The sequence below is a fragment of the Pelodiscus sinensis genome, chromosome 22, assembly GCF_052426305.1.
Source record: "Pelodiscus sinensis isolate ZL-2025 chromosome 22, ASM5242630v1, whole genome shotgun sequence".
Lineage (NCBI taxonomy): Eukaryota > Metazoa > Chordata > Testudines > Trionychidae > Pelodiscus > Pelodiscus sinensis.
In genome coordinates, this window is record NC_143073.1 from 24,645,002 (window position 1) to 24,660,384 (window position 15,383).

Here is a 15,383-nt window from a genome sequence, read left to right on the forward strand (position 1 = left end):
CTAATCAGATTGGTCAGGCACGACTTGCCCTTTGTGAATCCATGCTGACTAGTCCTAATCACTTTCCTCCCATCCAAGTGCCTCAAAATGGATTCCTTAAGGATCCCTTCCATGATTTTTCCAGGAACCGAGGTAAGACTGACCGGCCTATGGTTCCCTGAATCTTCCTTTTCCCCTTTTTTGAAGATGGGCACTACATTTGCCTTTTTCCAATCATCTGGGATTTCTCCCGATCGCCACGACTTTTCAAAGATAATAGCCAAAGGCTCCTCAATGACATTTGCCAACTCCCTCAGTACCCTCGGATGCATTAAGTCCTGACCCATGGATTTGTGTACGGTTAGCTTTTCTAAATAGTTCCTAACCTGTTCTTTACCCACAACGGGTTGTCCATTTTCATCCCATATTGCGTCACTTAGCACACAAGTCCAGGAGCTAACCTTGTCCGTGAATACAGAGGCAAAGAAAGCATTGAGTACTTCAGCTTTCCCCACATCATCTGTCACTAGGTTACCTCCTTCATCCATTAGGGGCTGCATACCCTCTCTGATCATCTTCTTCTTGTTAACATTTCTGTAGAAACCTTTCTTGTTATCCTTCACATCCTTAGCCAGTCGCAATTCCATCTGCGCTTTCGCCTTCCTGATAATCCCCTGGCATTCTCGAGCTATACCTTTAAACTCCTCCCTGGTCATTTGTCCAAGTTTCCACTTTTTGTAAGCTTCCTTTTTTTGCTTAAGTTCACCAAGGATTTTCCCTGTAAGCCAGTCCTACCATGTTTGCCTCTCTTGCTACACTTCGGGATGGTTTCTTTCTGTGCCTTCAATAAGGCTTCTTTTAAATACTGCCAGCTGTCCTGGACTCCTTTCCCCTTCATGTTAGCATCCCAGGGGATTCTGCCCATCAGATATCTGAGGGAGTCAAAATCTGCTTTTCTGAAGTCCAAGGTGTGTATTTTACTACTCTCTTTTCTTCCTTTGGTCAGGATCCTGAAATCTACCATCTCATGATCACTGCTTCCCAGGTTGTCACCCACCTCCACTTTCCCTATTAGTTCCTCCTTGTTTGTGAGCAGAAGGTTAAGTTGCGCATGGCCCCTGGTCGGATCCTTCAGCACTTGTGTCAGGAAGTTATCTTCAACATTCTACAAAATGTTTTGTTAGTCTTTAAGGTGCTAGTCGACTATTTGTTATTTTTTTACTTTTTTCTATTACAGACTAACTTGGCTCCCCCTCTGAAGCTTCCTTCCAAAGACATGCTCCAATAGGCCCTGAAAACCTCTATGACAAATACCGGTTGGAGGACAACTTCCCATTGAAAGCATTTTCGGTGATTAGTATCTAGAGGATCTCTATAGCGTGTTCTTTCTCTTTATGTTCATACTGAAAACTTCCCACCCCTGGGGTGTGTTACACACAATTATCAGTTCAAATCTGTGGGAATTGTCCATGGTGATGCTTTTGACACACGTTGAAGGCTCAAATAGCGACACCTGGTGACTTTTCAGGGTTTCTCTGGTGCCTTCCTGCTCTGTGGAGTTGGCAACAGCCCGGTATCTAAGATGCTGAGAGTGTTCACAGCCAGGGCTGATACTCTCACAGGCCCACAGTGTGTGGGCAGATAATAGGCAGTGCCCAGCTGTGTCCCGACTAACTCCGCACCCCCGCCCAGCGCTCACCATGACTCCTTTGTTGGGCGTCCTCTGGAAACTCTCCAGCACTTGTCTCTGGTCAGTCACGTACTCCTGGTACCCGCTGCGCTGCATGTAACCCCCCTCGCTGAGCTTCCTCTCCACGTCGGCTGAGAGCTGGGAGAGCAGGTCCTGGCAGGTCTCCTGGGATGTGGTTTGGTTCCTGCTCAGCATGGTGCTGTAATGTTCATTTATCGCCATCTGGGAGTGACGGGGAGAGAGCGGTGAGTGGGGGGAGGGGCTGCATTTCTGCCCTGCCCAGCGTGCTAGTGCCCGTGTGGTCAGGAGGCGTTCCCCTCTTGGCAGTGGAAGCCGAAGGCCCAGCGTCTGACCCAGGGCCGGGCACTGTCCGGGGTGGAGCTGGCCTGGGTGATTTACTGATGTCAGTAGCATTTAGAAACAGAACGTCCCCAGGGACCTGTCCCTCCCGCCCAACCCTCGCTGGGACTGTCCATGGGAATTCGGTGCCAACCCGCTGAAACGTTTGAAAATCCCACTGAGACCTGAGCTGCCTCCGGGCACCCAACCCTGTGAGCACTCAGGCCCTTTGGCACTCGGTGCGGCCCCGTCAGTCACACTTGTGCCCTGGTGCCACAGCCTGAGACCCTAGTGGAGATGCTGGGTCTCAGCCTGGGATTTGCCCCCGTCCTGCCTCCGGGGAGCATTCATGTTGGGAATTCCCACGGGGACACTGAGACCATTCACAGAACTACAAGACCCAGTAACTAGACAACTGGACTAGCCCCTAGACACCGGGGGTTCCTTAGCGACTGCTCACGGGTGTTGGGTGTCACTGAGGGGTGGGGAGTCACTGGCCCTGCCCCCCATCCATAGCCAGTCATGATTCTCCGCTGGCAGGTAGATCAGGGGTTATTGGTTCTCAGGGACACAGCCTAGAACAGACTTCTCAGCGCAGAAACCAGGAGCAGCCAGCACCATCCACCTTGGGGAGAACAGGGCCAGAGCCCCAGGCCTTGCCCCGATCTCTGCCCCAAGCCAGTGAGACTCACTCACACACTCAGCAGCCCCCCCAGCCCTGCAGCCCACCCCGCCTCCAGCTTTTGTCCAACTTAATGAGCAAAATGTGTCACCTGGTTACCACCCCCCGCCCAGCCCAGGTGACAGAAAGCATCAGCCATTGTGTAAGTGGGGAAGGCTGGCACCCCAAAATCCCCCCCCCCCAATGCCCAGGGAAACTGAGGCCCACAAGGGGTTGCTACAGGACAGTAGAAAGCATGTGTAACACAAGCTAACACAACAAACACAATCCCCCCTTGGTCACATCCCCCCTTGAGATGGAACTGGCTTGGGGAAATTCAGGGCCTTTCTCCATGATAAAGCACCATTAGCTCTTCCCTTCACATGTCATAGTCCTGCAGGAGCAGGCTCCATCCCAGCACCTTGTCATTGGCCCCTTTCTCTGGTGCAGCCAGGTCAGGGAAGAGGGTCAATGTACACCAGAAAATGCCGCCCAAACAAGTGAGGCTGCAGCTTTCTAAGGGCCCACACCAACACCAGGCAGCCTTCTCTATGGCTGTGTGTAGCTCTGCTCCTGGGGTGGCAGCTTCCTGCTCCGGTACAGGATGGGGTGCCGCTCCCCCTTCTCGTCCACCTGCATCAGCTCCACCCCCAGCCCTGTGTCTGAGGTGTCGGTGAACACCATAAAGGGCTTGTCAGAGTCTGGGTTTACCAGCTCTGGGGCCTTGACCAGGGCCTCCCTCAGGGTGCAGAGAGCCTGTTAGCACTGCTCCGTCCAGACCACCTTGTCTGGCCTCCCCTTCTCACACAGCTCTGTGATCAGAGCAGAGATGGAGCTAAAGTGGAGCACAAACTTTTGGTAGTACCCCGCCATCCCAATGCAAGCCTGGACCTGCTTCTTGGTCTGTTGAACCGGCCAGTCTCTGATCGCCTCCAACTTGGTCGGCTCAGGCTTTAAGCAGCCGCTTCCCACCTTATGGCCCAGGTAAGTCACCTCTGCCATCCCCACTTTACACTTCCCAGCCTTTACAGTCAGCCCAGCCACCAGCAGCTGGCCCAGCACTTGTCTGGCCTGGGACACATGGGCCTGCCGAGTCTGGCTGAAGACACAAATATCATCAATATAAGCCAAGCCCAAACTTTCCATCCCCCACAGCCGCTGGTCCCAAGTGCAGGAAGGTGACAGGTGCCCCCTTGAGGCCAAAGAGCAGGACCAGGAACTCCTAGAGCCTCACCATAGTGATAAATGCCAATTTCAGCCTGGCCTCAGGGTCTAGTGTCACCTGCCAATCACCCTTAGTGCGATCCATGGTGCTGAGGTAGTGAGCTCCCCCCGGCTTGTCTAGGATCTCATCAAGCATAGGCATGGGGGAGGCATCGGACATGGGGATGGTGTTGAGCTTCCAATAATCCACCCAGAATTGGATCGACCCATCCTTCTTGGGGACTAGCATCACCGGAGAGGCCCAGGAGCTGGAGGATGGTTGGATCACCCCTAGTGCCAGCATGTCTTGGACTTCTTCTAGGTTTGGGGCTATCTTCCCTGTGGGTCTGAATGGGGAGCAGTGCACAGGGGGGTGGTTGCCTGTTTTTATCCAATGGACAGACAGGCTGGTGAGACTCGGGAGCCTCTGACAGTCAGAAATGGGAGCAATGGCTCCAAACTCAGGGGAGTTGTGGTGGGAACATGAACGTGCAGATTTCTTACCCACCTACCCGGGTAACACACAGAGAGATGCTTGGAGAGTTGGTTGTGAGTTGTTTGTTCCTCAGGCGAGGGGCAGTCACCTACTGACAGCCTCCCACTGGCCCGTGTACGGGAACGGAGATACGCTGGACAGCGCCGGTGTGACAGACACCAGACGGCAGTATGTTCACTCCGAGAAAACCCGCAGGGGCAGCCCATCCGGGGGGCTTTAAGGAGGCTCCCTCAGCACATGGCAGCACCTTGCTCCACCCCAGGTTCACTAACTCCACAGTGAGTTTGGGGCAACATTCGTTGCTTTGCTGGCCAGGGGCAAATGCAGTTGGATCAGCAGGAGCAAGGCTGGGCTGAATGTCAGCCCCAGGGCCTGGGCTGGTGGCTTTAGTATCAGCCAGTTCAAGTGCCACCCAAGTTCCCGCTCTTGAGCCAAGGGCCCGTGTCTCCAGCTTGCTACCAGAGCCGGCATCCAAACCTCTGGGGTCTTGCCTGGGGCCAAGGGTGGGCCAAGCCCCCATGTCAAGCCAGGGGCAGGTCCAAGGCAGGGGGACGTGCAGGGTGCAGACACTTACCACCAGCTGCTCCTGGTACTTCTGACCCTCATCCTTGAAGGACTGCTGCACGAACAGCTGCAGGGCTGCCCTCTCGCACGCCCCATGTGTCTCAGACAGCGTGGCCACCTCCACCGGGAACGTGACCTGTTCCTCCATCTGGGCGACATAAAGAGCCAGACCCTCCCTGACCGCAGCCTCATTCTGCTTGGTGGCAATGCTGGTCACTGCATCCTCCAGGCAGGGCACCTTCCCGCTCAGGATGGTCTCCACGTAGCTCTGGGCTAAGAGGCCCAACACTGGGGAAGAGCAGGGGAGGGGCGTTAGGAGAATTCCCAGAGACTCCCGTGAGGGCCTGGCCTCAGCTCTGCACTGGCCCTGGGGCCTTCCCTGCCTGGCTGAGTAGCTCCCACACACACATCACTGGGGGGCCAATGTCGGTGGCAGCTCCTGTCCCTCTGACGTCCAAGCCCCCGGAGTGAGCCTGGCCCCTCAGAGCCAGCCCTGTCCCTGTGCCCTGCCCTCAGGAGCTCACAGCCTGCCAGGCACCCAACAGACAAGGAGCCAGTGAGGCTGGAGGGAGGGAGGGAGATGGGACGGGGCTGAACAGTGGGGGTAGGGAGCAGAAAGAAATAAGTGTGAGGGAGAGGGAGGCTCTGGGCACACGGACTGTAATAAGCCAATCCAGGCACGGGGGCACCAAGGGAAACACTTATGCTGAGGTTATATCTAGACTAGGCTTCTTTTGGAAGAACATTTTTAAGAAGGGATCTTCCAGAAAAACGTCTTCCAAAAAAGAGCATCTACACTGCCAAAGCGCATCGACAAATTGATGCGCTTTTTCAAAAGAGAGCATCCACCTGGAACCCCTTCAGCTAGGGCTTTAAGTCACCAGTTGCTTCCGAGGGCTGGTGCCGGAGCCTTGCAGAGACACGCGCTTAAAGGGGCCCCCTGCACAGACATTTCTCTGCTGCTGGTGCCTGTTTGCTACCTCTTCGAGGGACAGCAAAGCTAGAGCACTGCATTATCTGGTTGCCCAGCTTTGTTGGATGCCACAGCACTCCGTTTTGCTATGGAGCCAGATGTGCCCCATGGCATGCGATGGCCCCATATGGCCATGCTGTAGTTTCTGCAGCACTTTGTGTAGGCTGCCTTCCAGGTCCTGTATGAGTTCAATCCCAAGCTCATTCTGGAGACCCTCTCTCTGGCTGCGGGAGCAACACCCTTGCAACCGCAACCCTCAGTGGAGAGGCGTTTCTGGAGGCTGGAGCAGTGGAACGACCAGCAGTGGCTCCAAAACTTCCGCATGTGGAAGGCCCCGTTTTGGAGTTGTGTGCATGGCTCACCCCTACCCTCCGATGATGCGACACCCACCTGCCACCCCCTGAAGAAGAGGGTCACCATCACCTTCTGGAAGCTCGCCACTCCTGACAGATACCGGTTGGTGGACAACCAGTTTGGTGTGGGGAAGTCCACCATTGGGGCCCTCCTCATGGAGGCAAGGCACTCTGGGGGTGCAGTCCTGTGGGGATGGGGGGATCTTGGAAAATGGGGACCTTAGGGAAAGGGGGGTTGAGAAGTGTACGGGGTGAAGTGGGGGTGGGGAGGAAGCTCAGTCCCTGGGGGGTTGTGCCATCCCACTCTCACACAGCCCTTCTGCTGGGGGGCTGCCTTATAGGGGGTGACTCCTGGGATGCTTGAGTGGGGAAAGAGGATGGGAGGGGAGCGGGCACCTCCCACGAGCTCAGGTACCCCCTCTCTCATTCTCTGTTTTATGTGTTTGTCTCCTTCTGTAGGTGATGAGGGCCATCAACTTGAGTCTAGTGCCAAGGGTCATCTGCCTGAGAGACCTGGACCCCATCATGTCTGGATTTGCTTCCCTGGGGTTCCCAAACTGCGGTGGAGCAATTGATGGGACCCACATCAAGCATCTCACACACCTCAACACAGAGCGGCCCAGTACATCAACCACAAGGGCTACTTTTCTATGGTGCTACAGGCCCTGGTCAAGCAGTATGGACAGTTTTTGTCAGGTGGTCAGGCAGAGCACATGATGCCTGGATTTTTCAGAACTCCAGCCTCTACCAGAAGCTGGAGGCAGGCACATTCTTCCCCCACTGGCTCTTTGCAGTTGGGGACATGAAGATGCCATTGTGCTTTGTGGGGGATGTAGCCTACCCCCTCATGCCATTCTCCCTTCTACCATCCCTTAGAATCATGAACTCTATGATCACTTTCACCCAAGCTGCCTTCCATTTTCAAATTCTCAACCAGTTCCTCCCTATTTGTTAAAATCAAATCTAGAACAGATTTCCCCCAGGACTTTTTTCAACCTTCTGAAATAAAAAGTTGTCTTCAATGCAATCCAAGAACTTATTGGATAGTCTGTGTCCCACTGTGTTAGTATCCCAGCATATGTCTGGATAGTTGAAGTTCCCCAACACCAACAAATCCTGCGTATGGATGATTTTGTTAGTTGTCTAAAAAAAGCCTCATCTACCTCTTCCACCTGGGTAAGTGGCCTGTAGTAGACCCCTATCATGACATCACCTTTGTGTTTTACCCCTTTTAGCCAAACCCAGAGACTCTCAACACGCCCATCTCCTATGTCCATCTCCACCTCAGTCCAAGTGTATACATTTTTAATATATAAGGCAACACCGCCTCCCTTTTTTCCCTGCCTGTCCTTCCTGAGTAAGCTGTACCCTTCTATATCAATATTCCAATCGTGTATTATTCCACCAAGTCTCTGTGATGCCAACAATGTCATAGTTGTATTTATTTATTAGCACTTCCAGTTCTTCTTGCTTATTACCCATACATCTTGCATTTGTATAAAGGCATCTAAAATACTGATTTGATCTTGCCTCCCAGTTCTGCCTCGCTCCTCCTTTCTCCAAGCACAAATCTTCCAGAGCCCTTCTGTCCAGACTGTGGCTGACTCATTCCAGCTGCTCTTTAATCAATCAAACTCTCAATACCAAAATCAAATTTAGGATTGCAAGGAGTCCTGATCCAAAGTTCAATTGACCAGGTCCTGTGGATCCTGCCAATTATGCCACAACTGTAACGGACCAGGCTGGGGCTGGGCACCACTGAGAGCATCAGCTCAGGGTGAGTTGCTCAAAACCAGGGCTACTTACAGCCCTCGACTGGAGACCTTTCCCAAATAGGCCACAAACTAGTCACACCGAGCGCTTCAGCTGCCAATCTGGCCCCCAGGAAGCCTCACAAGCAAATCCTCTCAGACACTCCATCTTCCCCTGTGCCACAATCAACCCTGACCTTACACACAGGTGAGAGGTTATAAAACTCAATCTCACCAACTCCGAACAGATCCTCCTGGTCCCAAAGAAGCAGCCACAGTTTCAGGCCAATTTACACTTTAGATCTTACGGACAAGAGCACTCTGGGCCAATCCTTTAGAATCTAAAATCTAAAGGTTTATTAATAAAAGAAATAAAAGGTTGAGAGCAAGATTGTTAAGAATAATTACTCAGTACAAAGAACGCCATGCTCACAGTGCTAAGGTGAGTCAGGCTGTTCCCTTGCCAAATATTGAGTTAGGCTTTATTTGGAGTATTGTGTCCAGTTCTGGGCCCACATTTCAAGAAAGATGTGGAAAAATTGGAGAGGGTCCAGAGAAGAGCAACAAAAATGATGAAAGGTCTAGAAGACATGAACTATGAAGGAAGAATGGAAGAATTGGGCTTGTTTAGTCTGGGAAGGAGAAGACTGAGAGGGGATATGATAGCAGTTTTCAAGAATCTCAAAGGGGGTCACATGGAGAAAGGGGAAAAATTGTTCTCCTTGGCCTCTGAGGATAGGACAAGAAGCAAGGGGCTTAAATTGCAGCAAGGGAGGTTTAGGTTGGACATGAAGAAAAACTTCCTACCCATTAGGATGGTTAAACATAAATTTCCTAAGGAGGTTGTGGAATCTCCATCTCTGGAGATATGTAAGGGCAGGTTAGATAGACATCTATCAGGGATGGTCTACATGTCTTTGCCCAGCTGTGAGGGCAGGGGACTGGACTCGATGACCTCTTCAAGTCCTTTCCAGTTCTAGTATTCTTAAAACCCTTCCCCAGAGACTCACCTGCCCGGTGCTTTTCCGCCTCTGTCAGCATTTTGTCGGCCAGGAGGATGGCGGCAGCTTCTGCCTTCTTGCTGTCCACAAACTGCTGCAGCACCTGCTCCGCCTGGGGACGAGGGGGCAGGTCAGTCCCTGCACTCAAGGCTGCGCTGGGCGCGAGGGGCACAAGGTGCTGATCTCTGGGCGGGGGCACCAGCAGGGGGAGAATTGCCTGACAAGAACTCAGCCACTCGGCAGAGCAAATGGCCCCGAGACGCGGCCGGGAGCTGGAAATCCGTGAAGGGAGGCTGCTGAGTGACCCGCAGAAAACCCCCCAGAGCTTGCCAATGCCCCAGCTGCAGCTCGGAATCCCACTGGGCGTGAACGTGTCATTTATTCTGACACCCCAAAACCACCCTGGGCCGAGCTGTCACCTCTCATGTCCTGGCTCCTAGTGGCTCCCAGGACCCTGCCCGCTGGAGCTGGAGGTGCCATTTCCCACCCAGGCACACGCTATCTGGGACTGAGCTGGCATGGGCAGGTCACCCCAAGCTCGACCTTCCACCGCCAGCTCCAGGCAGAAATGTCCCCGGCTGGACTCTGCAGTGAGCACGTCCGAGCTGGGCATTGTGTGGACACTGAACATCAGAGAGCAATGCTGGTTCAGTGCCCTCGCAAGAGCGGCCAGGCCTGCTCAGACCAATGGCCCATCCAGCCCAGTGTCCTGTCTGCACAGAGTGGCCAACGCCGGGTGTGTCAGGGAAAATTAACAAGAAGCAAATCTTCCTTGATCCATCTCAGCATCTGGCAGTCGGGTGCTTAGGGACCCCCATAGAAAAGGGCTCATCCACAATGACCATGTCTGACAGCCACTGACAGACCCATCACCCAGGCTGGGTCCTGCCGAGGGGGCGGGGGACTGGACTCGATGACTCTCGAGGTCCCTGCCACTTCTAGGATTCTATGAACTTTCCAAACTCTTCTCTGAACCCAGTTATACCAGGCCTGTACGTGGGGGACGGGGGGGGGGGGGCTGAGAAGGGTGCGAATGCACCCCCTATTGTCCCCCATGGGGCCAATTCCATCTGAGCTGGGGAAAGCCGGTGATGTGTGTTGCCCCACCCTCCATCCCCCATGCTCCAGCCAACAGGGGGAGGCTTGTACTAACTTTCACTCCCCATCCCCATCCACCAGGAGTGAGGCTGGGGCAGGACTGGGACCTGCACTCCCCAGCTTTTCCCACTGTCCCCCTCTGCAGCCCCCAGTGCGCTCCCTGAAACCAACCACCAGCAGCATCTCCAGCCAAACTCAGGCAGCAGCTTCTGTCTTTGCTGTTTGCTGGGGCCGGAGCCAAGAAAAAGCACCTACCACCAATGCCTGGCCGGCACTGGAGGGAAGGGCCCCGGCCCTCTGGGTGCTGTAATCTTACAATCATCCCTCCTCATTGCCCAACATGGGGAGGGAAGCGGGAGAGGCAAAAAAAGACTACAACTCTCAGCATGCTGTGCAGCTCTCCTTGGCATGTATGAGAAGCCAGCTCTGTGGGTGGGGTGGGAACAGAGTATCATAGAATCAAAGGGCTGGCAGAGACCGCAGGAGTCGAGTCCAGCCCCCTGCCAAGGGCACGACCAACCCCAACATAATCATCCCTGCCAGGGCATTGTCCAGCAGGGACATATACACCTCTAGGGATGAAGCGTCCACCCCCTCCCTAGGGAACCCAGCCCAGCGCTTCCCACCCGCCTAGGGAAACAGTTTTTCCTAATATCCAACCCAGACCTCTCCCACTGTACCTTGAGCCCATTGCTCCTTGTTCTGCCACCTGCCACCCCTGAGAACAGCCTCTCTCCAGCCTCTCTGGAACCCCCCTGCAGGCAGTTGCAGGCTGCTCTCAAATTCCCCCTCACTCTTCACTTCTGCAGACTGAACAAGCCCAAATCCCTCAGCCTCTTCTAGTAGGTCATGTACTCCAGCCCACAAATCATTTTCATTGGCCTCTGCTGGATCCTCTCTAATGGGTCCATGTCCTTCCAGTAGTGGGCGGCCCAGAACTGGACGCAATACTCCAGATGTAGTCTCAGCAGAGCCAAATAAAGGGGAGTAATCACTTCTCTAGATCTGCTGGCAATGCTCCTACTAATGCCCCATAATATGCCATTCGCCTTCTTGGCTACAAGGATACACTGTTGTCCACAGGAATCCCCAGGGCCTTTTTTGCCAAACTGCTACTTAGCCAGTCAGTCCCCAGCTTGTAACTATGTTTGGGATTCTTCCATCCCAAGGGCAGGACTCTGCACTTGTCCTTGTTGAACCTCATCAGATTTCTTTGGGCCCAGTCCTTCAATTTGTCTAGGTCACTTTGGACCTTATTCCTGCCCTCAAACGTATCTACCTCTCCCCTAGCTTAGTGTCATCTGCAAACTTGCTGAGGGTGCAATTCCTCCCCTCCTCCAAGGCATTAATAAAGATGCTGAACAAAAGCATCCCTAGAACCAGTCCTTGGGGTCCTCTGCTAGAAACCAACTGCCAACCTGACATTGAGCTGTTGATCACTATCTGTTGGGCCCGACAGTCTAGACAGCTTTCTATCCAGCTTAAAGTCCATTTATCCAATCCAGACTTCTTCACTTACTGGCAAGAATTATGGACCAGGTCTGGGCAAAATACCCTCACACAGGGAGCCTCAGGCAAACATCTTAACTTCCCCCAACACCACACCAGGTCACAACCCAAACCCTTTTCCCCTCTTCTGCTCCCATATACCCTCCAAGATTGCACCCCAACCCCTTGGCCTAGGTCACAACCCATCCCTGTATCTCCTCCTGCATCATTGAACCACGTAACCCACATCCTCTGCCCCCTCCTGTTCCCATATCCCCTTTCAGTTCCAGCACTGCAATCCCCAGCACCATAGAATCATAGAACCATAGAGCTGGAAGAGACCTCAGAAGGTCGTCAAGTCCAGACCCCTGCCCTAGGCAGGACCAATCCCAACTAAATCAACCCGGCCAGGGCTTTGTCAAGCCGAGACTTAAACACCTCTAGGGATGGAGACTCCACTACTTCCCTAGGGAACCCAGCCCAGGGCTTCACCACCCTCCTAGGGAAATAGTTTTTCCTAATATCCAACCTGGACCTCTCCCACCACAACTTGAGCCCATTGTTCCTTGTTCTGCCACCTGTCACTACTGAGAACAGCCTCTCTCCATCCTCTTTGGAACATCCCTTCAGAGAGTTGAAGGCTGCTCTCAAATCCTTACTCTTCCCTTCTGCAGACTGAACAGACCCAACTCCCTCAGCCACTCCTCGTAGGTCATATGCTCCAGCCCCCTAATCATTTTGGTTGCCCTCCACTGGACCCTCTGCAATCCATCCACATCTTTCCTGTAATTGGGGGCCCAGAACTGGACATAATAGTCCAGATGTGGCCTCACTAAAGCTGAATAAAGTGGAATAATCACATCTCTGGATTGGCTGGCAATGTTCCCCTTAATGCAACCTAATATGCCATTAGCCTTCCCGGCTCCAAGGGCACACTGTTGACTCATGTCCAGCTTCCCATCCACTGTAATCCCCAGGGCCTTTTCTGCAGAACTGCTACTTAGCCAGTTGGTCCCCAGCCTGTAACAATGCCTGGGATTCTTCCATCCCAAGTGCAGGACTCTACACTTGTCCTTGTTGAACCTCATCAGATTTCTTGTGGCCAATCCTCCAATTTGTCTAAGTCACGCTGGACTCTATCCCTGCCTTTGAGTGTATCTACCTCTCCCCCTAGCTTAGTGTCATCTGTGAACCTGATGAGGGTGCAATCCATCCCCTCATCCAGGTCATTAATAAAGATGTTGAACAAAACCAGCCCTAGAACTGATCTATGGGGCACTCCGCTAGAAACTGACCACCATCCTGACATAGAGCCGTTGATCACTACCCGCTGGGCCCGACCTTCCAACCAGCTTTCTATCCATCTTACCATCCATTTATCCAATCCACATTCCCTTAACTTGCTGACAAGAATATTGTGAGAGACCATATCAAAAACCTTGCTAAAGTCAAGGTATATCACATCCACTGACTTCCCCATATCCACAGAGCCAGTTACCTCATCATAGAAGGTAATCAGATTGGTCAGGCACGACTTGCCCTTCATGAATCCATGCTGACTATTCTTTATCACCTTTCCCTCTTGCAAGTGCTTTAAAATGGCTTCCTTGAGACTCCCCTCCATGATTTTTCCAGGGACCGAGGTGAGACTGACTGGCCTAGAGTTCCCTGGATTGTCCTTCTTTCCTTTCTTAAAGATGGGCACTACATTTGCCTTTTTCCAGTCATCCGGGATCTCTCTCGATCTCCACAACTTTTCAAAGATAATGGCCAAAGTCTCCTCAATGACGTTTGCCAACTCCCTCAGTACCCTTGGATGTATTAAGTCCGGACCCATGGATTTATGTACTTTTAGCTTTTCTAAATAATTTCTAACGTGTTCTTTATCCACCAAGAGTTGTCCACCTTCGTCCCATATTGAGTCACTTATCACATTAGTCTGGGAGCTGACCTTGTCCATGGAGACAGAGGCAAAGAAAGCATTAAGTACTTCAGCTTTTCCCACATCATCTGTCACTAAGTTACTGCGCTCATCCAGTAGGGGGCCTAACCCTCTCTGGTCACCTTCTTCTTGCTAACATGCCTATAGAAACCTTTCTTGTTATCCTTCACATTACCTGTTAAATCATATTGTTAGTTTTTAAAGTGCTACATAGTCCTGTTTTTTGTTTCAGCTACACCAGACTAACACGGCTACATTTCTTTCACTATTTCACATCCCTTGCGAGTTGTAATTCCAATTGCGCTTTCGCCTTCCTGATAACTCCCCTGCATTCTTGAACTATACATTTATACCCCTCCCTGGTCATCTGTCCATGTTTCCACTTTTTGTAAGCTCCCATTTTGTGCTTAAGTTCACCAAGGATTTCCCCAGTAAGCTAATCCGGTCTCCTATCATATTTATTTCTCTTGCTGTTCATTGGGATGGTTTCTTTCTGTGCCTTCAATAAGGCTTCTTTAAAATACTGCCAGCTCTCCTGGGCTCCTTTCCCCTTCATTTTAGCAATGCAAACCCTCTTCTCCCCTCCTGCATCCCTACCCCACATAACCCAAACCCTCTGCCAGCTCCTGCACCCATATCCACTCCCATATCCTGCACCCCATTTCCCTGTCCCAGTTCACAACCCAAACCCTCTGCCCCGCTCCTGTACCCCAGTCTCCTGCCCCAAGTCACAACCCCCTCCTGACCTTTGTCACAGCCCAACATCCCCACATCCTCCTGCACCCTAGTCCGCTGCCCCAGGTTAAAACCCAAACCCCTGCACCTAGTCTCCCAATCCAGGTCTCTACTGCCCCCTTCACCCAAACTCCCTCCCAGACCCCAACCCCCTCGTCTGTACCCCAGTCCCCTTCAGCACCTAACTCCACCAGATCCTGCATTAATATCATGGGAGGGTGCAGCCCTTAACCACTTCCCAAATTGTTGGAGTGGCCCCCATCAAAAATGATTGCCCCCCCCCGGTGGGGGCTAACTCTGCGCATAGCAACAGTGGGAGGCCTGAGACCTTCAATCCGAGTCCGGGTCTCAAAGGTCTTCTAGCGAGGGGGATGGGGGCTGATCTGCTCAGTGTCCCCCTAACCGCAGCCATAGTGAGAGCCCCTTGTCCCCAGCGCGGACAGGCTCTGCCCCAGGACGGGTGGTGGGACTGGCTGGGGGCCGCTGGCTGTAGCAGGAAGGGCCCAAGAGTGAAGCTTCTCCCCCCATCCCCTCCCCCACAGCTGAGGGGAGTGCCCCACTCCTGGCCCTTTGCCCCCTGGGTACACAGGAGTTGCTGCAGGAGGGGTCACTGCTGCTCTAGCAGGTGCTGTTGCTCAGCCACAGCTTGGTACTGGCAGCCTCTGCCCATCCCCCCACTTCTGAGGGGTGATTCCCCCTTCACTGCTGTCACCTCAGCCCCACATTCTGGCCCACAGGCCGTGAGGGGACCGTATCTGGGGGGCTGTCGGATTCTGTTGCAGCTCGATCCGAGGGGGCAGGAGGCTAGGAGCGGGTTTGGAAACGGCTCTGCAGCTACTGCACTTCCCAGAGCCACCGCTCAGTGTCACATTCCTCAGGCCTCGCCCTTCGAGGAACCCTGTACGACAGCTGCAAAAATGGGATGGGAACCTACATTCAGACCTTTTCTGGATGCTACCAAACCTGAACTGGGCCGACCCGCTCAGTTTCTGATTGGTTACCACAATCTGCGACCCCTCAGCCCAATGGGGAGTGGTTAAGGGGTCCTTGAGTGGTTCTCTGAAAAATGTGTTAATATTTATGTAAACCAGCTGTTCCATCGTCCATGGG

At 53.0% G+C, this 15,383-nt stretch overlaps 1 protein-coding gene across 1 annotated transcript in view; it reads right to left on the reverse strand.

The window, feature by feature from the left end:
* The window catches only part of LOC149521872 (uncharacterized), a 465,443-nt gene that overhangs the window by 15,185 nt on the left and 434,875 nt on the right, over window positions 1–15,383 (reverse strand). The window contains exons 9-11 of the mRNA XM_089772747.1: window positions 9,020–9,122; window positions 4,943–5,220; window positions 1,679–1,891 (exon numbers count right to left, since the gene is read on the reverse strand). Of these exons, the coding sequence (XP_089628873.1) occupies window positions 1,679–1,891; window positions 4,943–5,220; window positions 9,020–9,122 (594 nt within the window). The remainder of the gene's footprint in view (window positions 1–1,678; window positions 1,892–4,942; window positions 5,221–9,019; window positions 9,123–15,383) is intronic.